The 26,267-nt window shown below is 37.2% G+C and overlaps 1 protein-coding gene across 17 annotated transcripts in view; it reads left to right on the top strand.

Annotated features, from left to right (window-relative positions):
* Positions 1 to 26,267, top strand: part of HFM1 (helicase for meiosis 1) — a 66,083-nt gene that overhangs the window by 3,953 nt on the left and 35,863 nt on the right. For 10 of the 17 annotated variants that reach the window (XM_038182744.2, XM_072041538.1, XM_072041540.1 and 7 more), the window contains 3 exons: positions 23,827 to 23,925; positions 24,378 to 24,532; positions 25,843 to 26,164. In XM_038182744.2, the coding sequence (XP_038038672.2) occupies positions 23,855 to 23,925; positions 24,378 to 24,532; positions 25,843 to 26,164 (548 nt within the window). In that variant the 5' untranslated portion in view covers positions 23,827 to 23,854. Of the gene's footprint in view, positions 1 to 4,666; positions 4,800 to 21,004; positions 21,193 to 21,228; positions 21,339 to 21,358; positions 21,519 to 23,205; positions 23,254 to 23,826; positions 23,926 to 24,377; positions 24,533 to 25,842; positions 26,165 to 26,267 lie in introns of those variants that run through there. The other 7 variants (XM_072041529.1, XM_072041530.1, XM_072041533.1 and 4 more) reach the window with 7 other exon arrangements.

Raw genomic sequence — 26,267 nt, 5'->3', positions numbered from 1 at the left:
GCTGGAATCAAGCAAGTTCAAACAGCGTTGGGCTTCAGTACCCAGTTCAGTACCACTGACAATAATGTGGTTGATTTCTGGGCTCTTGGTGTTTTCAGATCAGGACTCAGTGCCTTCCTGGAACACGCAGTTAGCTAAACACAAGCTATACTGTGTTTGAGGACAGCACAGTCCAGGGCTAATTGGGTTAAATACAATTGCCTGTAATTTACAGGACAGCAGACTATATACTCCAATAGTCCCTCTTTCATAGACTTTATAAATAAATTTCTGTATTTATAACCTCTCCAAGAACTCAATAAATAATTCTTTTCTTACTTCCACCCCACATCTAGCCTTCCGTTCTGTGTATGCCTTTCCCGTCTTTGACTATCCTGTCCCAGTTGCAGAGCACTGTGGCATAGAAAAATACCACTTACAGATAATGGGGAGATGATTGCACCCACTTCTTGTCCCAGCTGCTCAGATTACTAAATATCTCAGCAGTTTCTCAAGTAGCATCCGTGGCCCTTGCCTTTATTTACCACCTAGAGGAATGCATTTCATCCATACTTTACTACTGCAGTCTTTTATTGGGTCAGTTCATCAAATGTGCCTCAGCAAATGATTGAGACTGCAGCCAAAAGCAAAGCAACATAGCTGGTCTGGGGTTATGCTTCAGAGACTTTTCCAGCCTTTAGACAAAATTAAAATAGACATAATTAAGGCTTTTTCCAGCAGCAACCATCCATTTAAAGTAATTTGAATGTTATTCTGTTTTCTGCAACTTCTGAGGTTGCTTACAGCTTAACAGGAATACTGTGCCTGGCCAAAATGGTACCTATGTGACTAAAGGGAAAACTGGTATCTTATGTGCATATTAGCTGAGTGTTCTTCCTTTCCTCATATTCTGTCTTATCATTATCTGGAGCATCTGTTTGAAAGTATACATTTCCTTTGTCCTTCTCTATATTTTACCAACATATAAGGTGTTTCTTTGCATGGTTAAATGAGAGATTCTGTTCTCCTAATAGATGTGTAGGTAACACTTTGCTTTTGCTCCACTATCTGACATAAGGCTGATCTAGTAACCTCACTTATTGAATAACTGTGTTGTCGTTGGGAATATTCACACATGTAAAATGAGGAGGACCTGGCCCTTTGGTCATATTTTTGTAATAAAAGATAAAATGAGATTTTAGGAAACTGCAACTTATGACCATGATATTTATGAGACTGTCAGGATTGCACTGTAAAAATTCTTATTATTTAATTCTTCACTTTGACACTAAAGCATCATTTCATTTATATGTAAATAAGAATATACTCTACTGCTGTTTCTTCACTGAAGAAGCTGTTTGAATTATTCACATTTTATTAATAAAGCTTCATAAATAAGTATTTTTTCTACTCAACTGGTAGTGGCCAGGGGAGAGAATCTGTTTATCAGACTTGGTTATTATGAGCTTCATAACAAAATATGAAGATTTATGGAGTACATAATTAGATATTATGTGATCGTAATGGTAACATTGGGTTATACAGATGAAATACGCTTTTCTTTGTGCACTTCTCCTTGGTAGAGGCACTTTCCGGAAAATGGACTAAACTCATCCCCGTCACTATGTTCCAAACTGTCTGTGAAACAAACAAAGCAATTTAATACCTTTTTGTGATCACACACACCAAAATAATTTTGAATAATGAAAGGATGCCTAAGAAAGATGAGTGTGGTGAAAATGCTACCTCTCTTCTGTGCAGAGGAGATGTCTCCAGACCTAGGATAACTTTGTATGTGACATTACAATGTACAGCCTGAAAGTGGCTGGCCTTTAAACAATCGTTTAAATACCCAGCATTTAATTTTCCCTTCAAGCACAGACCATGGAGCACTCCTGTGGTGAAATCAATTCTACCAGTGCTGTGAATGAGGCTGCCTGTAAGGCTGAGCCCCAGCACTGAGTCCTGTGTTCTGCCTATGTTTTGGCAGAAAAGGGATTCCCTGGTGATCTACTTAGCCAAGACATCAGCTTCTTCAGGTATGCACTAGGAGGACTTCAGGAATCCAGGGTATTTTCTTCAGCAAAATCAGAGCAATCCATAGAGACTAAATGAAATTTCTGTAAATTGCTTTGTCAGAGTTAGGTATGTATATTGCTCTTAAAATAGACACCTTTTGAAAATACTGGCACTGAATTGTCCTTGGAGATTTGAAGAATGAGACATGCAGAATAATACAGTTGTGAGATGTCCAATTCTATCATACAATAGCACCTGAGTACCTACAGATGACCTAAACCAATGAAAAATTAAGGCAAAAAGGCCAGAAGTGAAATATCTGCTGAGTATTACAGATCAACCCACAGAGTTTTATTTTATTGCTACGTGCTGTAATCCAAGCAGAGTTTCAGTTTCATCAACTGCACCTCTGAAATCCAGTGTAGCAAAACTACTGTAAATTAGAAGTCGTCTAGTAAATCGAGGCTGCCTAAGTTCTTGTAGCCAGCTGGAGATGTTTTGTGGGAAAAATTGCCGGCTTGAATTTTGACCTTGTCAATTAGACAAGTGCTGATTTTACTGTTTCTGTGGAAGCAAGACCATGGAGCATGTCCTTTGGAAAGCTTTCAACATCACAGTTAGCAAGACTGAGAAATTAACCTGTAAATGTATACATGATTGTTCTTGAAGCTTTTTTTTTTCTTTTTTTTTTTTTTTTTTGCATGTGAAATAAGGGCCTGTAAGCTGTCTTAGACTTCATGCAACCAAGCACTTATGTGTGCACTTAAATTTAAACATGTAACATACATGAAGGCATTGAATCGGGTTGTGTGCTGCTTATAGCAGCATGTGCTAGATAGGCATATGTGTGTTTAGAAGAACAGCAATGAGCATTCCTCAATAATTACTTGCAACTACGCTGAAGGATCCTGTATTGGTTGATAGAATCGGTAAGGAAGAGAATGTTCTAAAAATTTTCAGCTGTGCATAGTTATTATGGCCAGAGCAAAATTTAATTGTACACTAATTCTGTGACACCTTACACATGACCAGAATTATAGAATCATTTAGCTTGGAAAAGACCTCTAAGATCATCTAGTCCAACCCTTATGAAATTCTTCAAAAAGCACTTTTTACACTGGTCTGTACAACCACAGATTCAATTGCTAATTATAACACTGAGTAAGTCCTGAAAGTGCTACACCTCAAGTACTCACTGTATTAATTTTTGAAGAATCAATATTGTAGCAGTAATGTAGCACTCATTTCTGGACTTTAATTTAAAAAAAAAAAAGTTAACAGTTAACTTTTATCTCAAGATTCTTTAATCTTCTACATGTTGTATATGAGCTAAAACATTTAAACAGAAGCTTGCTATTGTTCCTTCAACAGTATGTATTTGCTGCCTATTTGCAATATTGTTCAGAATTGTTCACAATAAGCAGAGTAAAAACAGTAGTATAAGTATAAACAGGTTTTGTTTTGCTGGGATGTTTGTGACAGAACTATAGGCAAGAAAAGCAATTCTGATGTCTAGAGACATCTGATAAGCCAAAAGTTTTATCTTTGATAATAGACTCAAATTCTGTTATGCAGCTTTATTTGCAAAAAAGAGTAGTAAAAGGAGAGAAACAATAATCTTGAGGGGCACACTGATTTTGGTATATTCGATCCTGCATGGCTGAAAACTGGGGGGAAAAAAGCATTGGGGGAAAAAAAAAAAAAAGCATGTTAATGTTGAGAAAGTAAAGCTGTAAACTATTAAAATATTCTAATAAGGCTGGAAGCAGAAGTACAAATGAGGGCAGAAAATGTTCATAAAGTATTCTTCAGTTACATAGTTTCACGCACTGAAAGAGTAAGTGCAAGATCTTGCACCATGAGTTTCATCTAAACATTAAAAGCATTCTGAATGCCTGAATGGAAGAGCTGAGATCCAGAAATTCAGAGACAGTTCCTTTTTTCCCCTCCTGATAGAGAATATATGCTAATTTGCAGTACTGAAATGGATGGGAATTTTACTCCTAGCTCTCTAAAAGGAGGAAAACCAGAGATATTGTTAAGGTGATTTTTTTTTCCTCATTACAGAAACCTTTCTGAAGTGTACATTCATACTTGCCAGGCTTCGGGGATCAGGTCCAGATGGCTCTGATCAGCCCCACCTGGGGCCTCTCCCCCACCCTGCCCACTGCCCAGGACCCCACTTCAGCTCCCCACAGACCTGCGCTACCCAGCCATGGCCCCACAGAGCTGGGCAGGGCTTGGGGGCTGATGTCCCAGCCTGGCCTTGGACTGTTCCCAGCCCAATTGGGCTATCAGGCAGATGCTGGGGCTGCTCCTGGCTTCCCCTGCACAGCCCACCTGTCTGCCCTGCTCCTGGCTGGTGAGGTCCTGCCCTGCCCTGCCCACGCTGGGTATTCCTCTTGACTCCCACCACTAAATGTACTGGATCTGGCTGGGATGTTAACTTTCCCTGCAGCAGCCCATACAGTGCTGTGCTCTGCACTTGTAGCTAGAACAGCAGTGGGATCACACCAGTGTTGTGTCTGCTGCTGAGCAGTGCTGGTACAGCACCAGGACTCTCACTAACCCTCCTAGGGGGTGGGCAAAAAAGTGAGAAAGAAACATCACCAGGACAGCTGACCTAAACCAGCCAAAGGGATATCCCATACCATATGATGTCACACTCAGCAATAAAAGGTGGAAAAAGGAAGAAGAGGGGAGGGGTGAGCTCTTGTTGTGAAAATGTCGGGCCTCCTCCCGAACACTGGCTACATGCATTGAGGCCCTGCTTCAAGGACGTGGTCAAGCATTGCTCATTGGTGGGGAGTAATTTTTTTTTCTTCTGCACTTCTACATACTCTTTACTTGTTTTGTTTTGTTTTGCTTTTTCTCTTTCCCCTTCTGTTTTCCCCCCTTTTTTTTTCTTCCCTTTAGTTAAATTGTTTAATTAATAATAATCTTTCCTTAATATGTTTTCCCTTTAATTAAATTATCCTTATCTCAACCCGTGAGTTGTTTTTTTCCTTTACTTCTTCACCTCCTTATCTATTCTATGTTGTGAAACACTTGTAGCATTCTTCTGTCACTTCAGTTTTCCCTTGGGGCTACAATACTAAAATCTGAAAAAAAGCAGTTAATTTCTTGTAGTCTGCTCATACTGAAAGTAGTCATACCTACAGTCAGCTGTCTCCAGTACTACTGTAATGTGTACCTGCTACCGTAGTGGCAATAGTTACTTAATTTAGATATATGGCCTACTGTGGGTTTTGTTTCTTTGTTTGCTTGCTTGCTTTCATTAATAGGGAAGGTTTATGTGCCTTGGAAAAGCATTATTTAAAGTGTGTACTGGTGCACTGCAGAGCTTGTACTATATTAAATTCCAAGGATGAATTCTCTTGTGTGTAGTTTGCCACAACTTTACTGCTTCATTTATTTTTAAAGAAAATTATCTGTTATTCTTTTTTCTTTACTCTCAGTTACAGATAAAAACAAGTTACAGATGAAAACAAGTTTAATTGTTATGATATGGAAAACTGTGATGAACTAACTTTTCTGATCACATGAAGAAGTGATAACTTCTGTGAGCTGGTATAGGAAAATGTTGAAGTTCATTGTGGCTTTTGTGCTTTTAACAGACGTAGCTTTGTGTCAGAGTACTGCAGAAGCCCTTTTTCATGCTCTAGTGCAAGGAGGACAATGATGCAATGATCTGGGAAGCCTGCTCAGTTTCTTCTCTCACCATCCCCAGTTCCAGTCTATGAAAATGTAGAAATAGGTGGCATATGATTAGAAAAGAAACTGGGTAATTCCAAATCCTCAGGTTCCTCCAGCTGAATCACTATTTCAGTGGAGAAACTTATGAGGAAAGGGTCTGGGATTTCTGGCAGGCAGCATAACACATCCACCTTCCACTCAGCATAGTCAGGTATTGTGCCTACACTTTGCAGTGATCAGAAATCAGGTTGGTAAGCCTCAGTTTTTCTAGCAGTATCTGCTTTACAAGGGTCAAACACAGTATACATACACCAAGGCTTGGATGAGCCTCTTATGAGTTGGAGCATGTGAAATGGCGGATATTGCCTCCATGCTACTTTTCCCATTTCTCCTTGTGTTAACTCCCTGCTGGGTCAGATGACAGCCGAGCATGTTCCAGACAGATCAGGAACAGTACCAATTATCAAATATGGCTGTATCTGGAATAGGTGGAACAGTCATTCAAAGATGAAAAATGAACTTCTTGAGCCCTCCAGTGGTGTAATTCTATGATCCTATAAGTGGGGAAACTCATCTAGAAGACTTTCTTATGTCACATTGCCTTTTCTCTATCTGGTTGCCAGCTTTCTGTCATAATTTATGTTTTTGCAGGGTGGCATGTAGTACAATAGTTTTTCCAAAAGTCTGCCCTCATTTCCTCAAGCCACAACCCTGTTTTGGGAGTTAGTGGTTGTCTTTCATGTCCTTGGTGAGGAAATATTTTTGTGCTGTAATTTGGTGTGGCTGTATTCCAAATAGAGTGTTTGGCTTGCACACAAGCTTTCCAGGGCAGAATATGGATGACTGTGTTCTGATTTTTATTTTTGTTCTTCACTCTGCGGTATGCAAACCACAGGACCATATGGCACAGTTACAGAAATGTGTGAGCTGGTTATGCAACTGCTTCCTGTTATAGCTACAAATATGGAGATGATGAGTTAAATGGATCAAAAATAATGTCACTGTTCAAGAAAGCAGCAAGGCCAAAATGCTTAGCTGTGGAAACTGAAATTTTGCTGTCCAACAGGCATTTCTGAAATATCTAATGTTAAGAGAACTGAAAAGGAAATGAATTTAATTCACAAATGTTTTGATTTCAGCTGAGATGGCATTAATTTTTTTCATAGTGACTGGTGTGATGTTTTGTATTTAGGATGAAAATAGTGCTGGTAACACTGATGTTTTAGTTGGTGTCAGGCAGTGCTTACACCTGATCAAAGACTTCTCTGCTTCTCATGCAGCCCTGCCAGTGAGCAAGCTCCCCAGCTTACAAGAAGCTGGGAGGGGACACAGCCAAGACAGCTGACCCCAGCTGACCGGAGGCATGTTCCATACCCTATGGCGTCGTGCTCAGCAATAAAACTGGAGAGAGTTGGCCAGGGCAGCTGTCATTGCTCAGGGACTGGCTGGGCATCGTTTGGCTGGTGGAAAGGAATTATGTTGTTCAATGCTTGTTTGTTTTTTTCCTGTTTTGTTTTCCTACTTCATTGGTGTTTTTATTTGTTTTGTGGTGGTGCTGGTTGGTTGGTTGGGCTTTATGGTGGTGTTTGGGTTTTTGTTGATTCTCCTCCCTCCCTCCCTCCCTCCTCTTTCTTCGTTATTAAACTGTCCCTATCTCAACCAACAAGTTCTTGGCCTTTTACCTTTTTCGATTCTCTCCCCTATCCCATAGCTGTGTGGTGCATAGCTGCTTACCAGCTTAAACAACAGCAAAGATTGAGAGGTATTTTAATTCTTTTGTCTACCTGGAAACCAACTTTCTATTAGCATCCCTGAAAGGAGAATGACAGAGGCAATGGGGACAGATCATACTTTGTCCATGACAGTTGTCAGCTACCTAGTGGCTAGCATGTGTACTCCACACAAGTGAGGCATTGAGATGTTACCGGTTTTGGCACAAATGTGGTAATAAATTGACACTTGTGTGAGTCCACGGTACTCTTCAAATGTTGCTTGCTGTCATAACAATCATCTCTCTTTTTATTTTCTCTTTTGTCCCTGTGCTAACTGGAATTAGTAGCAAAACAAAAAGGGTCAGTCAGAAACAGGGATTATTTTACAAGGTTTGATAAGAAATAGGAAACCAGTATGATTGGATGGAAGGATTTAAAAAAAAAAAAAAAAAAAAAAAGCCTTTTTTGGATGGCAAAACCAGTCTAGGATTCTTAATTTCTTAAACAATGCTGGTAAAGCTAATAAAGGACAGAATGGTGAATAGTGCTCATCAGGGAAAAATCACAAGAACATCACAGCTTTAATTTAGAAGTTGCTGGGGAAAGCTGAGAAGTCTGTGTTTGTCCTAGCTACAAGAATCATTATCTTGTTGTGGAAGCGTATAACTTAGGCTGTCTTTCTTCAGAGGTTTATGGGTAAGGGAAAGAAATAAGACAACTGTAATACTCTGTTTCCCTATAAACACTGTCTTTCATGCCAAAAGAGAGGTTATTTCATCAGTATTACACTCAGTCTTCTTGTAGCCACAGGCTTAGTATCCTAAACAATCCCTCTCAATTTAAAAAAAAATAAAAAAATCTTGTTTTTCTCCAAAATATACACTCCAGTCACAGTTACAGATACTTTGTGTTGTGAGCAGACTGTTTATCCCAGGACACTTTTGCATGGCACTGGCCAGTGGGACCTTACTCTTCATTGACTTCATCAGCATTTGTATATATGCAGTGCAAGGCAATACATATGGTGCATGTCTTACTTGATAGCATTACTTGAATGCAGTCTTACTTGGTAGCATTTGTTACCTGCGTAGCTCTGATAAAAATCAGTTCCTAAGGAGAGGTGGAATGGAATGTCAAGCTTTAGATAAAAAGGAAGTCTGAAGAAAATCCATGGAGGACAACAAGGAGGGACACTTTGAACAGATCCTGAAATCAACGAAGAGCTGGTAGGGATAGCTGAGGATGAAAGTTATCATATTTTTACATTAAAATTTGTCTTTAGTTGATTAATTTTAAAGTTTCTGCTGTGTGTTTATATTGAGGAAACATTAAGGTCAAAATATAAGCATTTCAAATTAGGAAAGCAAATGGCTCCAATTATAGTTTTAACAGATTTCTTAACGGGAGATTTCAGGATGGAGCTAGTAGAAAAACAGATGGATAAAGCAATGAAAGTAGTAATATGCAGCCACAGGAGGTACAGGAAGAGGAAGAAAGACAAGGCTGACATCAAGTCAGCGTCACAGACAAGGGAAGCAACCATTAGGTTAGAATAGAGAACAAAAGAAGAGAACAAGCAGCACATGTATAACATGGTGATCCTTATGGGTCCCTTCCGACTTGGGATATTCTATGATTCTATGTGATAGGCAAAGCAGCAGCACATATATAACGTGATAGGCGGGGCTTAATTCTGCCTTGGCATACACCAGTGTAACTTCATCGGCTGAATCCTCGTTGCACAATGTCACTTTCAGTATGATCTAAAAACATGCAAGCTTGCCTTTTTTTGTTTAGCTTTGTTTTGTTTAAATCAGAGCTAAAATTTCATTGTCTTATACCATTTCTAGGCAATTGAAATTTCACCATTTCACTGTTGTTACTGTTATGGTCTTATAGTTACTGTAGATTTCTTCTGTGTATCTTTTATGAGTAGACTGTTTCATATTTGCATTCTGCTTTAGCAAAATTAAGTTCTTTAAAGATCATTTTGGTGGAAGTATGATATGCACACTATTGCTTGAATAGTGTGTTATATGCATTTTTAAAATCTATGAATTCTGGTACATTCAATCCCTCAATGCTCATTCAAAAATATTTAGCATTGTGGTTGTTTGTTTGTTTTTCTTGTTACAATGTTAGTATTCACATTTTCTATATTTTTGCATCAGTGGTGTAAAAAAGAATGAAGAGAAGAATCAGCTCCCAGAATCAGAAAGCAGGAAAACATCTTGGCTTGAAACATTTTTCCTTCTATACTTTGATCACGTATATTATTTTTAAAGCTGTAAACCACAGGAAACTTTGCCTTTAACCTGTAGAATTAAAACAAAAACAAACAAACAAACAAAAAACTTAAAACCTGCCAACTCCTGTTCCCTTCACAAAACTTCAGGCTTCTGCTACTCTTATTATACATACATCTTATGCTAATTTTGCATTGTAGACAACTCTGTATTTACTCCTTGCTTATATTACCATAACAGAAGTAGAATTAAACCCTTGGTTCATCGATTAATGAAGAGTAAAGAGAGTATCATAGAAATCATAGAATCAATAAGGTTGGAAAAGACCTTTGAGATCATCTGGTCCAGCTGTCCCCCTACCACCAATGTCAACCCACTAAACCATGTCCCCAGGCACCACATCCAACCTTTCCTTGAACACCCCCAGAGATGGTGACTCCACCACTTCCCTGGGCAACCCATCCCAATGCCTGACTGCTCTTTCTGAGAAGAAATGTCTCCTCATTTCCAACCTGAACCTCCCCTGGCACAACTTGAGGCCATTCCCTCATGGAAATATCTGTTGTCAGGCTCTTTTCAAGAATAAAAAGCTAAAGAAATAACTTATTATCGGAATAAAAACTTTGGAGCTGTGTGAAGAACATCAGCATGTGATTCACCACAGCTAACACATGCTGATGTAGTCTATTGTTTTCCATTTGTCTACCATACTTCCAGTTCTGAAGAGCTACCCATGCAATCACAAAGAATTGCAGCTCATAAGAAAATTCTTTCATACCCCTATACAGAAGAACAAAGAAATACATACAAAGAAAACTGTGTCATACCCTTGACTCCAGCAGGCCTGACTGAGGTGTGCCAAAGTCCCAGCAGGCTGAGAGAAGTGGTTATGGAGCTCCCAGCAGACAACAGCACTGGGGCCCTGAGACCAAAGAAGTCCATCAAAGATAGAAATTTTATACCGAAAGGAAAGTAATACATATATCACTTAAGGCATCCAGCTTAAAATATTAAAAAGGAGGACAGAACTGTGGAAAGGGGGGTTCTTTTAGAAAACTGCCTCTGGACTGTGTTTTAATGTTCTGAAGCTGCTCCCTCAAGCTATTTTATACAATACCCAGTTTTCTTGAGTTTCAGAAGTACTAATGATTCAATGGATGCAGAATCACAGAAAGCTCCTGAACTCAGCTTATGCTCCCCTCTGCTGCCTTGAAGTCCTATTTCCATCCAGTGTTTTAGAACTATAGAGCTTTGCAACAGGGTAAAATCCCTCGGCAACTTTCTTTGAAAGGAATTCTATTTAAACCAGAGAAATTTGATGTACATGACTAAAATATTTTGTCTTTTTCCTAAGAACTGGTAGATTATTAATCTGAAAGCTTACTTTAATGCAACAATTGTAGTAATCAAATGCAGTATCTCCTTCTGTGCTTAGTATTAGTTTTTTCCTCTCTTTTCCAGTATTTCTGTAGATATTTCATGTGGGTTTTGATGTTTAGAATTGTGGTTATTTGAAATGTCATGAATACCCAATAGAAATTTGCTGAGTAGCAAGCCCTACTCCCCAGTTCTTGCTATAATGTCAAAATGTGACATAAAAATACCATTTAATGCAAATCTCAACTGTCTATGACTTCAGATACATGTTGGATGCTCTATAGCTATAATAATTCATCAGGGTGAAGATGGCCTGTTTTTATGATGTCAGGAAATAATGTTGCCAGGATTTCCACAATAAACATAAAACTAGGAAAAATGTACAAAAATATAAGTGAAATCAAAAAAGGAATTCTCAACCTTCAAAATGAATGTCATTTGAATGCCTTTTCTTTTTTTTTCCACAAGGCTGTTCTGAATGAATTAGAAATTGTTGAAATGTTATTAAAGCAAAGCCATATTCTGCTGAAATTTCACCAAAATCAGAATATCCCACTTGGAGATACCACCTTTGCCCAAGATTTTTATGAAAAGTCTTGAAACAACTGAAATATATTAAAAGGGAATCAGTGTGAGGTATCTGGATTTTACCAGGATGAAAACTCAATTTTTTGACCAGCTACAGGTGGAAATACACATCTTATTTCTCCTTGCCACTGTTTTAATTTCTGAGTCAGAGTCACGTTGGTGATGATCCTGGTATTTCAGTAGCTTTTACTTATCTGTCCTCTGTCAGCAGTGAAAGCTGCCCTTTTGGTCTGGAGAGTTGACATGATGTCCCCCTACTGGGCCACATCCTCTGAAATGGTTTCAACAGAAAGATGTCAGTTTTGAAAAGTAAAGCAAAATGTTATTAAGGATAAAATTTTCAAGCATCTTGTTTTCTGTACCAAATTTTCCAAATATAATGACAAAACCAAGGAACAGCTTAACATTTTTATCATGTATCTTAAAATTATATACTTCTTTTATTATAGATGTATAATGCCTGTGGACTTCACAAAAGTCAAGAATGGAATCAGTAGTTACAATGATGAAAAAAAAAAAGGTATGCTGCACTACTAGAGTAGTGAGATCACAGTTACGAGGAAATTAATTGGAGCTCTTGAATGTCTTTGTATTTCAGGAATACATTATACATCTGGAAAAGGGGTAAAGCTTAAAATACTTATTTCAAGCTGGACATGCAGCAGTGGTGGTCTCAAAGGAGGAGTTTTGCTGCTTTCTTGTTCCCTGAAATGGAGCTTTTAGAAAGAAAAGAAGAAAAAAAAAAGCAATACAAAAAAATAGAAATTTGATAAGTAGTGAGACCTACTCAGCAGTTTAATAACAAAAATTGTTTTTGCTCTTAGAACTGTAAATAGTAATACATGTGTGCAGTTGTAGGTTTCCAATTCATTTTGGTCTGTATTTCATGCTGGATGCTTGTTTTATACTCTGTGTCAGATAGGAAGGATCAGGTGACACACCTTTCAAACCTTGAAATATACATAGCACACACACACCCTGAACTGATAACGAAGTAGCAAGGCTCTGTGGAAGACCATTGCGAACTGCCATTGGTCTCCTGTTACCTCTTTCTTTTGTTGTGTAAACCTCCTCTACTGATCCAATGTCCACTGTTTTATAGCAGCTGTTACTGTGTTATTAGATCTCATCTTCATCACAATAATTGCCTTGTGTCTCTTTGCTCTCCTATGGCATCCCCGAAAACAATAGCTAGACACGAGCAGTAGAGCTGTCAGATGCAGTTTGCTGATAGGCAGCACCTGGAGAAGAGGAAGCTCAGGGGCAACCTTATCACTCTCTACAGATACCTCAAAGGAGGCTGTAGTGAGGTGGGGGTTGGCCTGTTCTCCCACGTGCCTGGTGACAGGACGAGGGGGAATGGGCTTAAGTTGCGCCAGGGGAGTTTTAGGTTAGATGTTAGGAAGAACTTCTTTACCGAAAGGGTTGTTAGGCACTGGAACAGGCTGCCCAGGGAGGTGGTGGAGTCACCATCCCTGGAAGTCTTCAAAAGACGTTTAGATGTAGAGCTTAGGGATATGGTTTAGTGGGGACTGTTAGTGTTAGGTCAGAGGTTGGACTCGATGATCTTGAGGTCTCTTCCAACCTAGAAATTCTGTGATTCTGTGATAAATAAGTGCTTTAAAATCGTATCAACACTGGGATTGTGTCTTAACACCTTAGCGCATTTCTTTTGCTTGCACTTCATTTTTCAAAATTACTGTTATTTTTAACGAATACCGTAAGTTTACCTAAGTTAACTCTTAAGTTCTGAAGATCTATATTCTATTCCTTATGCACTGGTGATTAAGATTCTTCCCCATATGCATGCAGTAGCTAGGAGGAATAGCTTGGCATTGTGATTTTTTTTTTTAGGAGATTTATCCTAACACTTTGTTCTCCCTGGCACTCCTGCTGTTGCCACTTCTATTGCCCAAGGAAATATTTCTGTCTCAAATCTTTCCACTTCCAAAGTCTATGCACAGACCGTGAATACAGTCCAAAGGTCACAGTTTGGAGAAAACAACAACAACAAAAAAGGCAGAGGGAAAAGGAAAAGTTTTTAAAAAGGTGGTGATGGTGAAATTCAATGTGTTTTTACATGCAGGAGTTTGTGTTGGAGATTTCATGTGGCCTCCTTGGTCTTACAGCTGTGGCTCTGCAGAGGCAAAAGCCAAGAGAATAAACGAGCAAAAATAAGGTGACCAGAGATAGATTTCTTTTTGTATATATGTTTGCCATGTTGCAATAACAGTTTAGGTTGACCTGATCTTACTAATTTTTATAAGTTAGTATGATTTGCAAAAGCATTTTGTTGAGGTAGAAGTTTTTAATCTTCTGTTTCTTTCATAATAAATGCTTTTTAAAGTTACATAAAATCCACTCCTGCAATTTGGAGTTATTAGAATGTGACAGCATTTTTGACTTTTAAATATTGATTTGACCCTTTGGTTCTCCTTGCAAATGTGATCCAAATGTCACTAATATCACTAGGCATACTTTGCATACTTACAGTGGGTATCTGGTTGAGTTCCTTTGCATTAATTAAACATTTGGACAAGAGAGCTCAAGATTGTATTTGCTTGTAGCCTAGGGGAATGCAGTGGCTTGGTTGGAGGAGTCTCCAAACTCTCAGGTGATTTTCCTGAGCTGTACTGTCATGTTTCCATATATGCACTCTCTCATGGTTTATTTATCCTGTACCATTTCAAATGGTTTTACCACGAAAGAGGTAAGATAGGCCTGGACCACAAAACCCAATAACTCAGTACTTGGAGTTTTCAATCAAAGTGGGAGATGTGGATTTAAATTGTTTCATACAAAAGGAAGGGTTATGGATGAATGCTGTAATAACAATGCTGTTTGGAAAAGTGGAATTGAGAACACTACTGTGCTTTGTAGCAACTTGCTAGATTCTTTAAGTTTCCAAGACTTCTCCAGAACTGAAAACTAAGGCTTCAACTTTCAACAGGGCATTCCAGTAGAAAGCACATAAAATATATTACAGCAGAAAAGACACAAAGCTGTCAGAATACAGCATTATGACATCCTCAGTTCTTCTGTAGTTACAGCCTTCAATCCACTGACCAATTCATCTTTACTTAAATACATGCCCTCTTCTGAATATCTTGCAAAAATTAAATGGTAAATCTATATGATCTAAATTAGGAAGTGATGGGGCTGATTAGTGAATAGCTGGACTAGATATGTAAATTGCAGTTTTCTTCATAGCTTTATACAAGATGTTTTAAAAACTTAATCAACATCAATGTGTCAGCCTGTGTTTCTCTGTGAAATCTTGAAAGTGCTCTTTCATCTATGTTGTAAACACATCAACAAGTATGTAGAATGTCTTGACTTTGAAATGCTGTCACCTACTTTCTGTATCATTGTCAGTAGTCACTTGTTATAAAAGTGTTTCATTTCTAACTCTTTCTTTTGGTAGTGTGTTGACATACTGCATTTTTCAACCGTGTTCTTTGCTGCCTCTTCCATTTTTATCAAAAATGTAGTGTGACAGAAGTTCTCTTTCTTTGCAACATGGTGGTATCTCAGGCTCTCCACTGTCACCAAAACTGTTGTGCTACTTTGAGGATAAGTTGAGTGTGTGTAAACCATCTTCAGCATTTTGTGTCAAAGCACAGTAGCAATTTGAACTCAAAGTTTTCTGAGATGGTGAGAAGTCCCTAAGCTTTAGTCCTTGCCTTTACTTTTTAGTTGAAACTTTCCCAGAAAGTTTAGTTGGAACTTTCCCAGATTCTATCAATCTGATACAATGCCTACTCCTGACATGCTCTGCACTACACAGTTCATGGTTTGCTTGGAACAAACGCATCTGATGATGGACGATTTCTTAAATGTAAGTGTACTCCAGCTTTTAATTCTGCTGCTTCTCTTATAATTTCCTTTTTCTTTTTTTGAGAATATAACATGTCAGAACTGGTACAATGGTCCCAGGTGCCTCAACTGAAAGATGAACTGTACAGGTTACTGCATTGCAGAATTTAAGACACTCACTGTTATCAAGTTGTGAATTACACTTCCTTCACAAGGATTTTCAGTCTAAAAATATAACCCTGATGAAATTTACATAGGTATAAGTTTGGTTAAATTGGAAAAAATGTTCTGTTCAAATTCTTTCAAGATTTTTGCAATAGAATTGCATAGATCTGTAGTATGCCAGTGAACCCAATAACTATGATGAAATATTCAAAGTAGTAAATAGTTTAATATTAGATACTTACACCATTCTTTTGTGCACTATAATATCAACATCTTACTGCATTTACAACAGTACAGTTTCCTCACACCTCTCAAAGGCCCATGTCATGACAGTTCCTAAATCAAATATGGTCCAATTGCTGTAAAACTCACATGTTTTTCTGGTATCTGGTGCTGAGTCAGGAGGGTTGGGTTGATGTTGCTTCCCTTATCTGCAAGGATACATAATACTTCTCTTGCACTTCCTATTGTTTATTACTTGCATTAGAATAATGTCCTGGAGCTCTGCTCAGGAGTAGACTACAGATTGGTAGCTGTATACTGTACAGTTTTGCATTCAACCTTTTAATGATGTTATTGGCAAATACTATTACATTAGGAACCATCCAGTTATTAAATTTAGAGTCATAAGGCTCAAGGCAATGTTATTTATGTTCATTAAAGTTAATAAATGAGGAAGAAAATGCAGACTTTGAGAAATGCATGCTTTCCACTATGGTCCAAGAAGAGTAAACTTTATTTCTGAAGGAAGATCACTGCATGAACTCTTTTCCACTATATCAGTACAGATTACATTCTTGATGACTAACATATAAAGAAATTTCTTTCTAGGTACAGTATGTTTCAAAACCAGGCTGACATGAACCAGAGATCAAACAAAATCTGTATACACGGGCCTATTTTGAAAAAGCTAAGGATCTGTAGCGTGTTCTGATGACATAGTCTGCAGGAATTTAATTGGCATATTGTGGTTGTTTAACATAAAATGCACAGCATAGCTACGGTACTGATGATTATTAGAAATAACTGAGTAAGCAGACTGTCATCTTAGGAAAGATGGTTAAAAGCAACCAGAATTATCTCTAGAATACTGTGCGTCTTAGACCTGACTATATCAAGCTGTTAACCATACTGACTGGACCCAATTCTTCTTACACATTGATCAAGCTGCTGCTTTAAACATATTTTGTGTGTTTCAGGACCTTTATTCCACATTAATCAAAATAAGCTTAGTAATGGAATGGGATCAGGGAAGTAAGAAAGTGAATAGGAATAGCTTTTCTAGAAATCTTTGCGTTGGTGTTTATTTTCTGAAGACAACGGTGTGTGGATGAGCATCTCAAAAGGACAGTAGCTATTTGTCTTTTTTTTTTTTTTCCTAAGAAAATTAAATAGACACAGAATCAAGAACATAAATTTTCATAAGGAAGAATCAGACATATAGATGCTAAGTTTTGCAGATCTCTTCTTTCCATAATACATATATTTTTAGCAGTTTAATGAGCAGCAGTAAGTTAGCAGGCTTTCAGCTACAATACAAACTCAGAATTTGCTGTTCTGTAAGTATTACTAAGAAATATTTGTAGAAATGAGGATTTGGAAGATAAGCACTTTGGACATAATTTGAAAAATTCCTCTTTATACAGTGATTCAGGGTGACCTTTGAAAACTACTCTGAATGTGGCCTTTTTATTATTATTATTATTATTACTGAAACTGTACATAAAACAAAATTCATAAACAGTGCATATTACTTCAATACATGGGCAAAAAAGACTGTATTTTCTCCAAGGAACTAGCTTGATAAAATTATAAATAGGGTTCACACTGCAACAAGAAAACATCATCATTTAAATTCTCTGTTCCTGCAGAAAACTTGCTGCAGAACTGGGAGTATTCATTACGTTAATTTTTATTACAACTGTTCATATTCTTTTACAAATGAGAAAATTATTCTAGGAAAAATCTGTAGATTTGATAATACAGTTAAGATAAAGAAGAATTCTATAAATGTATTAGTTTTTAGGATCTTCTGAATCATTCAATGCTAGATAGTATTGGAATTTTTTCTCAGTGATAATATTGCGATTTTGAATCCAAACCAAATAATTATAATGGCAGGAAATCTTATCAAAGTGAACAAACTGTCACAGAACCTGGAATCCAGATGTTAGCCATTACATAATTGTATATTTTGTTGATCCATAACAATTTAGAGCAAAAAGCTAATAAATTAAGAGTTTTGTTATACCTTTTGCTTCTATTAAGATCTGACTTCAACAAAATCAATCTAGTTTTAGAAATGACAATTCTCTTCCACCTTTAAAAAAAAAAAACACGTTGGAACTGACAAGATGAAAATAGTAGTCACTTTCCAAAACAGGGGTCACACATACAATTTTCAGGTTTATTTTTTCATTTATACAAAAGCTGATTCCACCTACACTGTATCAGTGGGACATTCTGTATGTTTTACTTTAAAGGGAAACAGAAATGACTTGCCTCCTAGCAAGTATACCACGAAGGAACAAATATCACCCCAGCATTAATCATTTCATTTCCTCTGGGTAAAACTCATTTTATCAACTGAGCCTATGAATTAAATGTATAAAAATTAAAAAGTATCAGCTATGTGAACTGTAAAATCTGTATTCGATATCATCTCTTCTGTCTATGTGCAAAATTGCTAATCTCTCTAAATACTAAGTGACATAAAATAACGTGTTTGTACATGATGAGATTTGTTCAGGGTGGAGCTGTAAATGTAGAATGTGCTTCTTTTGTTAATTTGAAGTAAGATGCAAATACTATACATAATGGAACTGGTCCTTGGTGGCTAGTCTGACATGTTCAGTAGGAGGAGTTCATCTGTGAAAATACAAAATGTATGGATAAGAAACTGAAAAAGCGAAACAAAAGTAAAGAAGTACAAAAAAGAACATTTTCATCATGAAAAACAGGACGTTAAATATATTTTATTTAGCCACATACAAATGAGAGTTCAAGAACTACACTTCCTGGGGAAGCATATGTTAGGTGCACAGCACTAGCAGCAGCCTGCTTGCTGGGACCCAGGGGAGCAGCGCCTGTATCAGTCTGGGAGATCCCCTCTGGCTGACATGCAGACCGGTACTGTCAGCTTCCAGGGAAAGCTGCATTTAGCTCTCGTAAGACCCAGTCTTGCAAACACTTAGGCACATGAGTAACTTCAACTTCCATGAGTTAAGTTATTCACATGTTTAGGTTTTTGCAAGGGTGCAACATCAGGGCCAAGTCTGTAAGTGCAATTCAACAAGACAAAATGGAAGAAATTCACCTCTGCTTTTTCCTCATCTAGGCAATCTAGTTTGTGCTTTTTATTTCCTGTCTGTGACTAAAAAAGAGGTGATAACTGCAAATATATATATATTTTTAATTGTGAATCTTACAATACTTTCTTTAATAAATGAATCATCGTCACAATCTCAAGCATACAGTAAAAATAATAGAGTTTAAGGGTTGCCTGTGATTTTAAGACCTCCTGATACTTCAGAGTGATTTCAGTTATGGGGTAGGGCATATTTTAGAGACCAGTGCTTTGTTGTCACATCTCTGAAATTGTGTATAAAGCCGAACAAAGGAAACTAAGAGATGACAATGACAATTGTCATCCTACTTGTATCTTGACGCTTTTCTGCATTTAATTTGTTCATAGCTGATTTGCTCAATTTGTAAGTTCTGGAGAAAACTGAAGCTTCTAATAGATTTGTATCTAGTAAGTATGAAAATTATTCTGCTATCATATGGATCACTGACCAGTGTCTGGTGTTCTTGATTTTCTAGTTGTGTTTCTCCAGAACACAGAGTTTTATGCCTTAGTATGTGATCTCTATGATCTGGAAAGACTCAAAACATATGGAAGATCAGATGTTAGGCTTGGGGGAAATCAAAAATTAAATTGTCTCAGAGCTGTTGAGAGACTGCTTTGCTATATATTTTATGTGATTTGTGTGTGTGTGTTGAGGGAGATGTCACCTAGGGAAGGGAATTGAAGAAAAAATAGCTTTAAAAAATGAACTGTTTATTTTATCACTTTAAACTTTAAAGTCTGGTCAGCTAAAAGCAGATGTTGTGAACTAAGATGGAAATTTGCCTCAGGACAGAATTGAAGAAGGCATTCTCTAATTGTAAGAAGTAAAAATGCTTTCTGGTTTCAGAATTTATAGGCATAAAATGAGTTGTCCTCAAAATTTCCTTCGTTTTTATTTAAATTAGTGAATAATATTATATTTAAAATTTAATCTCAGACAGTGGGTTCAGTAGCAATCCTGATTGTATTTTAAGCTGTTTATCTTAAAATCTTTTTTTTTTTTTAAAGTTATTATTATTATTATTCTGTGCTGGCCAAGATCCTGTCATGTTGGAAGTAGGAATGAAATGCTTCTTACGCTTGGCTCTCTGCCCAGTAATTAGATAAGGAGGTGGATTAAAGCATCTAAACACGTGGTGTAAATTTTGGCATACTGTAATATGACACGGTTTTGATATGAATCAAATAATAGGTAATAACTAATAATAAAGGAAAAACTCATATACATAGAATTATAAAAAGGAATATAACCTTTCCTGCATGTATTTAGTTCACCTGGGCTTACGTAGTATTAGAGAATATACTTATGCTATGTAAACATACAGTGTCTAAGAATTTGAAATGGCAAGTTAAAAATTAATATTTTCAAGAAAAAAAAAAGTTGATTAAGTAGAAATTATTTATGTTAAAATCAATATTTGAGAAAATCTTATGTCTCCTTTTCATCTATTTATGTATGAGGAAATACATATCTACAGTAGCTGCCTCTATAGTATTTGTTGAATGTCATGAAGCTTTGAACCAGCTTAAAATTTAGTCTTTCTGAGACAGTTCTGCAATTTATTTTAAATTTACTAGTTCAAAAGCTACTTTCTAATGGCAAGTCCAGAATTGTAAGTTGCAATATTTCTGTGAAAAAATAATAGCAACCTACTTCTGCATTTTCTAAAACTTTACATGATACTGTTTCAACTCATGTAAGTTGTTTGAGGCACTTTTGTTGTTCTAGTGCAGCAGCAAGTATGTATATGAATGGGTTTTGGAAATCCACTAGAAAATATTTCAAGGATCAATATTTTCGTTTATTTATAAATTTCTGTAGCCTGTAGGAATCCTTTTGATAATGCAGTCATATGGTGCAGAAATCAGCCGCCTATTTTAATTTATACCAGGGTAAGAGTAAGGATTTCTTGATGAGAGAATAATTCCAGATAAATCTGTCTTTGGACAAGACATAAATCTGGCACCAGCAGCGTGCAACATTCTTTTTTTTTTTTGCCGTTTCAAGGAGAATTTAGCCTCATCCTGTGCCATTGGTTACACGTGGGTACCGCATGAGGTACCGGTCGGGCCGCACCTCAGAACGCGGCCAATCCTCTCTGAGCGGGCCCAGGGCCTGCCATTTCGTACCAGCGGGAAACCGCAGCCCCCGCCGAGGCTGAGAGGAGCTGTCCGCTGCCGGCCCGTGTGGGGCTGCAGCAGGACCTAGACTTCCCCGCGGCGGTGCTGGGACACGGCCGGGCGGGTACTGCCGCTGCCCGCCCTGCTGGAGGCCCGGGGGGGACACGGGGGGCGATGTCTCCGCGAGCTGGAGCGAGCACCCGCCGCGGCCAGACTGCGGCCGCTCAGCTGCCGCCATTTTGTGCGGGGTGGCGGGCTGCGCTCTGACAGGTTCTCGCTCCTGGGGAGAGGGAGCGTGGCTGGGGGCTTGGGAGCGCTGTGAGGGGGGGTTGACCTCTGCCCCTCCGGGGCGCCTGGTCCATGTCTGGGAGAGAGCGGTTTCAGTTTGTTTGGGTCGGTGTCCCTGGAAGTGGAGACCTTCACTTGGCGCCGCCTAGAGAGTAGGCTGAGGTGAACGCTGTGGTCTGAGGAGAGGGCTGGGTTTTAGGAGGGAAACTTAAAATAAGGAAACCCCACGCGCCCATAGTAAGCTGTTTCTTAAAGTTGATGCACAAGAGGTCTTTCCTTACAGGGGCTGACAAACATCTATTTGTTAATTAATATTTGCTGCTGTTCCTGCAAACACCTACACATCTCATTATGCTGTCTTGAATATGCATTTTCCCTGTGCTATCAAACAGTGTATATAAAAAATTGTATGAAAAAAATGTTCTTGGAGACCTTTTATTATTTATTTATTTATTTATTTATTTATTTATTTTAAGGTAGAAAAGCCAGAGACTTTTCACAGTTTCATGGTTCAGGATTCTGAGGGGAGTGTCCTAATTGACAGCCTGTGGACAAATACAAAACTGCATAAAGGAGTGTTAAACCAGAATTTTTCAGTCTCTTGGGATGACCATGGCATGTTGTATCATTTTCATTTAAGCCATAAAACAATTGGAATTAAGGAAGTCAGTCAAAGAATAAAGTATTTGTATAGAGTAGGGGCCTGCAGGGCCCGTGAGTTGAAATATCATGAATAACAAAGACTGCTTGAGGGTGGAAAGCATAAAGACAAAATATGTAAATGGTGTTGTGTAACCATAGTTTGTAGATTCTCTACTTGAGGTATGAAAACCATTTCATGCTGGTGTATAGTGCTTACTGTTCCTTAGAGCTGGTGGAACGGTTGTTAATTCTTCAGTGGCCCTTTACACAGATGATTACTGCCTGAGTAGCTGCAACTTGATGGGACTGAGGGATGCTTTCTGCTGCCAGTACTGATACCCCAAACAGACAACTCCTGCTTTAGATTACAGGCATTTAAAGTGTGCCATAGAATGGTGGCGGAATTAACCAGCTTTGTTAGATTAGAGTTTTTTCTAATACTGGTCCTTCTGGAGTCAGCTTTGCTGGTAGAATTGGGAAAAATGGCGAAGTCTGGTGTTGGGGAATGGCAAAGATTTGCAGCAGTGTTACAGACTTGCTCTGACAGGGACTGCAAAGGGTGCATTGACTTTTTGTTTGTTTGTTTGAAATTCTAGAATCCATCTTCCTCACTGTAGTCACAGTTCTGATTATATGCTCTTCATTATATTCTGCTCATTTTGTGAAATGTTTTCTGTTTTAAATTTGAAACATTTCTATGGAATTTTTGAAGTTTTACAGCTCTGTGGAAGAAAAATGTTTTTTAAATTTTGATTCACAAGTGACAGTATACAGTAATTAAGCAAACCTGAATTCTATTGCAATGCACTCTAAAAGGTTTTTTTTTTTTTCATGTTACTGATGAAATGCTGGAGCAAAAAAAATGTGTTGTCTTTATCTCTGTAGGTAAGGAATATGGGTTTGCTGTAGGTTTATCTATCCCTGGATTTTTCATTTATTGGGATTTTTGAAATGTTGAATTTGATTTAGTATTTTACTATTTATTTCATTGAACCTAAGATTTTGACTCTCAGATCCTTTCTGTGGCATTCTTTTAGTAAGAATTTTGATTTTTGAATCCATCCTTAAGCAAAATTAAGAGCTATGGAACTCCTCAATGCAACCACATAAAGCAAACACACCTAATGCCTAGAGTTGGTGCTAAATTAATAATACTTTTATTAATGTGTATGTTTAAAACCAGTAATCTCTGGTCCTGATGTTTCAGAATCTTCCATTAACATTAGGGAGTTGAGTCCATAGTCCAATTGTCCAGGTAAGCAATTTGCATAAATGATTAAAAAACAGTCTGATCAGCTTGTAAATTCAAATTGTTATTATTATTTTTAGATAATAGAACCATTTATTTATTTTGTAAAAATGACAGCATCTAATCCAAATTAGATCCAAGATATACAAATATTAGATTCAGATATACAAATGGTGTATTTTCCATCAAAATGGAAACAATTTGAGAAAAGAAAATATAGTCTGAAGATGTTTAAACAAATTTCAACATTATTCTTAGACATGAAGTAATTTAACACCATCTCTATCAGAATCTTCAGTATTACACATTTTTTTCCCTCCTGACATATCATGGTAATATATAGGTTTTTTGCAGTGCTGTCCTGAAGGATTTTTTTGTCATAGTTAATAGGATCCGTATTTTATCATGAGAGAGATTCTCTTTATGAAGCAACATTAAGGGTACAGTCAAGAGCCCTAAAAGCAAAAATAAATCTGGAAAAGAAATACTGGCACTTGTATCGCTGATGAGCTTTATGTTTGTTATACAGGTCCAATTCTAGGCATTTCATTTTCACAGTTTTTGTGCTGTCTTTTACAGACTAAAAGACTTGATATTTGATCTAAAAATGTTTAACTCTTCTGACACGGTCTTTTCATTGGATAATTTATTTTATGAAAAACCAGATGCAAAAAAAAGGTAAATCTTTACTGTTAAATATATATAATTGTTTCCCAAGTACTTTCAGACTGTGAATCATTTTACAACTTTTTTGTTGTTGTTTCCTTTTCCCTTTTCTATCTCTTAATAGACATTTGGGGCTAGAAGTTTCCTCGTTCCCAACCCATATTTTGAAATATATATATACATTTTTAAGTATATTGAGGTTTGAATAATGCAGGTATATCTTCTGGCTATAAGAAATATGGATTAGCAGAAGTTTTGCATCTTAAATTTACTGTGATTAAAAGATTAAAAATCACACTAATTAACCAGCTTTTTTGTTGTTCTTTTATTATTATTATTATTTTTAATTATTATTATTTTATTATTATTTAAGCAGGAGAAACAGTAGGTTGTTTATGACTAGTAATTTTAAGCTAGATGTGGAGAGCCTTAAAGAATGATCATACCTTGCATTTTTATATTAGAGAGAGAGATCTAGAAAAAGAAGAGTCAAACCTTTGGTATATTGCACCTGCTCCAGTTATTGGTGAAATTCCAGCAGCAGAAGAGTTACAGAGGGAACTGAAAAAAAATGAGTTGCAGAGGAAGCTGGAAAAAAACACAGCCAGCAATCATATGGGTAAAATATATGACGTTCTTTCTGCATGACTTGACAAATAATTAGCTTGATAGATAATTCCTCCTCTTTATTTTAGTGCTGTGAAATATGAAGTATATATATGAATATAGACAAATAATATATTTTAGTTCAGAGTGATCGTTTTGTTCATAGAAAAGGTTTGGAATATTAGCTGTCCTTTTTGCGCATTTTAAGGCTACAAGGTCACTGTGCAGAAGTGGGCAGCATATGCAGTATGGACAAAATTTTGGCTACTCCACTGTGTGCTATGATGATTGATGGAAAGATGAGAAGCGACTGCAAGAACATAGTGCAGCATGTGCTCCTGATGACCTGTTTCCCATCAAGACATAGACAGTCTATATGGATCTAACTTTCTCCTCCCCTCTAAATTGCTGTTCAGGAGGCAACATTTGGAGGTTGTCATTCATTGCTTCTAAGTGCAGTATGCCATCCATCTAAATATTCATAATAACCTTAAGGATTTTTTTTTTAAAGCATGTCATTGCTTTATCACTGTCAACTAGATTTCTGCATTTCTTAGCTGCCGTGCTGATTTACAATATTCTCTGTTTAGGTATTATAGTATTAAAATAGAGTTGTTTTTTTTTCTTACTATATGCAAGAGCAAATCCCATCAAGAACTACTTATTCAAGTAAACTTTTTGGTGTTTGTGGAAAGCACCAAACAGGCCACTGTAATTTTAAGTTTCTAGACATATAACACTGAAATTAACAGAGGATGGTGATGAACTGTATTTTTCTTAATGAATTTTATATGTACTCTGAACCGTAAGAATATGGTTAAAAGATTAGCAAATTTAAGTGAAGGCTGTTTAATACAGCTGCTTCCAATTGCTCATTTCTGCTGTTGCCTCTTGCTTGTATGGCTAGTCAGATCAGGATACTGATCCTAGTCAGAACTAATCCTACAAATCACAATCAGTAGCTAAGATGCCTATGAAACTGACTGTCACTGACTTCATTAGGAATTGTGACTGTTGTCTAGAAGTAATTTTAATCTACTGTGTAGTTCTGAGGAATAGCTTTGCTCCATTACTTTGTATAATTAACAGAGAAAGCAGTCCTATTTTTATAACTTTCTAATTGACAAGATATGTATTGCACTTGTCAGCACTGGTCCACTGGTCATAAAATATAAAGTTCTTGCAATAAGATAGGAGAATAAGTTCGGGTAATATATGTGAACTTGGCTACAACAAATCTATGTGGAAGATGTTTAATGAAATGAGTATGTATATGAATGTGAGTGAATATTAATAGAAATAATAATTTATTGTCTATCATAGGAGGGATAAAGCACCAGAAGTTTATACAACAATGCAAGAGTAACACTGAGGATGTAAATGATAAATCTCCAGCATCTGTTCATTTTGGCATAGTCTCTGAAAAAGAAATGCTCCAACTAAGTGTAGGAGAAAGAGAGAAAATAAATGTTCAGCATGAAAGTCTAGAAATGGTTTCATTGTTTCTCTCTCCTGACCAAGATAAGTATAAAAGAGGAACGGGGATTTGTCAGCAACCTGATGCAAATTTTTCACAGAGTAAAATCTTAATTAATATTCCAGAAAATGGTGATGATGAGAGTGCCCATTCCACATTAAGAAGAAGGTATGCATCTAGTCAATTCTGATAAATCATCAACTGTCAGAATTGTATTATTGTTTTAGGTGTATTTGTCAAATGCAGAGGTTTTGATCCTTCAGTACTTTAA

Source organism: Anas platyrhynchos, chromosome 8 (genome assembly GCF_047663525.1).
Source record: "Anas platyrhynchos isolate ZD024472 breed Pekin duck chromosome 8, IASCAAS_PekinDuck_T2T, whole genome shotgun sequence".
Taxonomy (NCBI): Eukaryota; Metazoa; Chordata; class Aves; order Anseriformes; family Anatidae; genus Anas; species Anas platyrhynchos.
The sequence above is the reverse complement of the archived record's forward strand: the minus strand, read 5'-3'. Positions and strand labels throughout refer to the sequence as shown.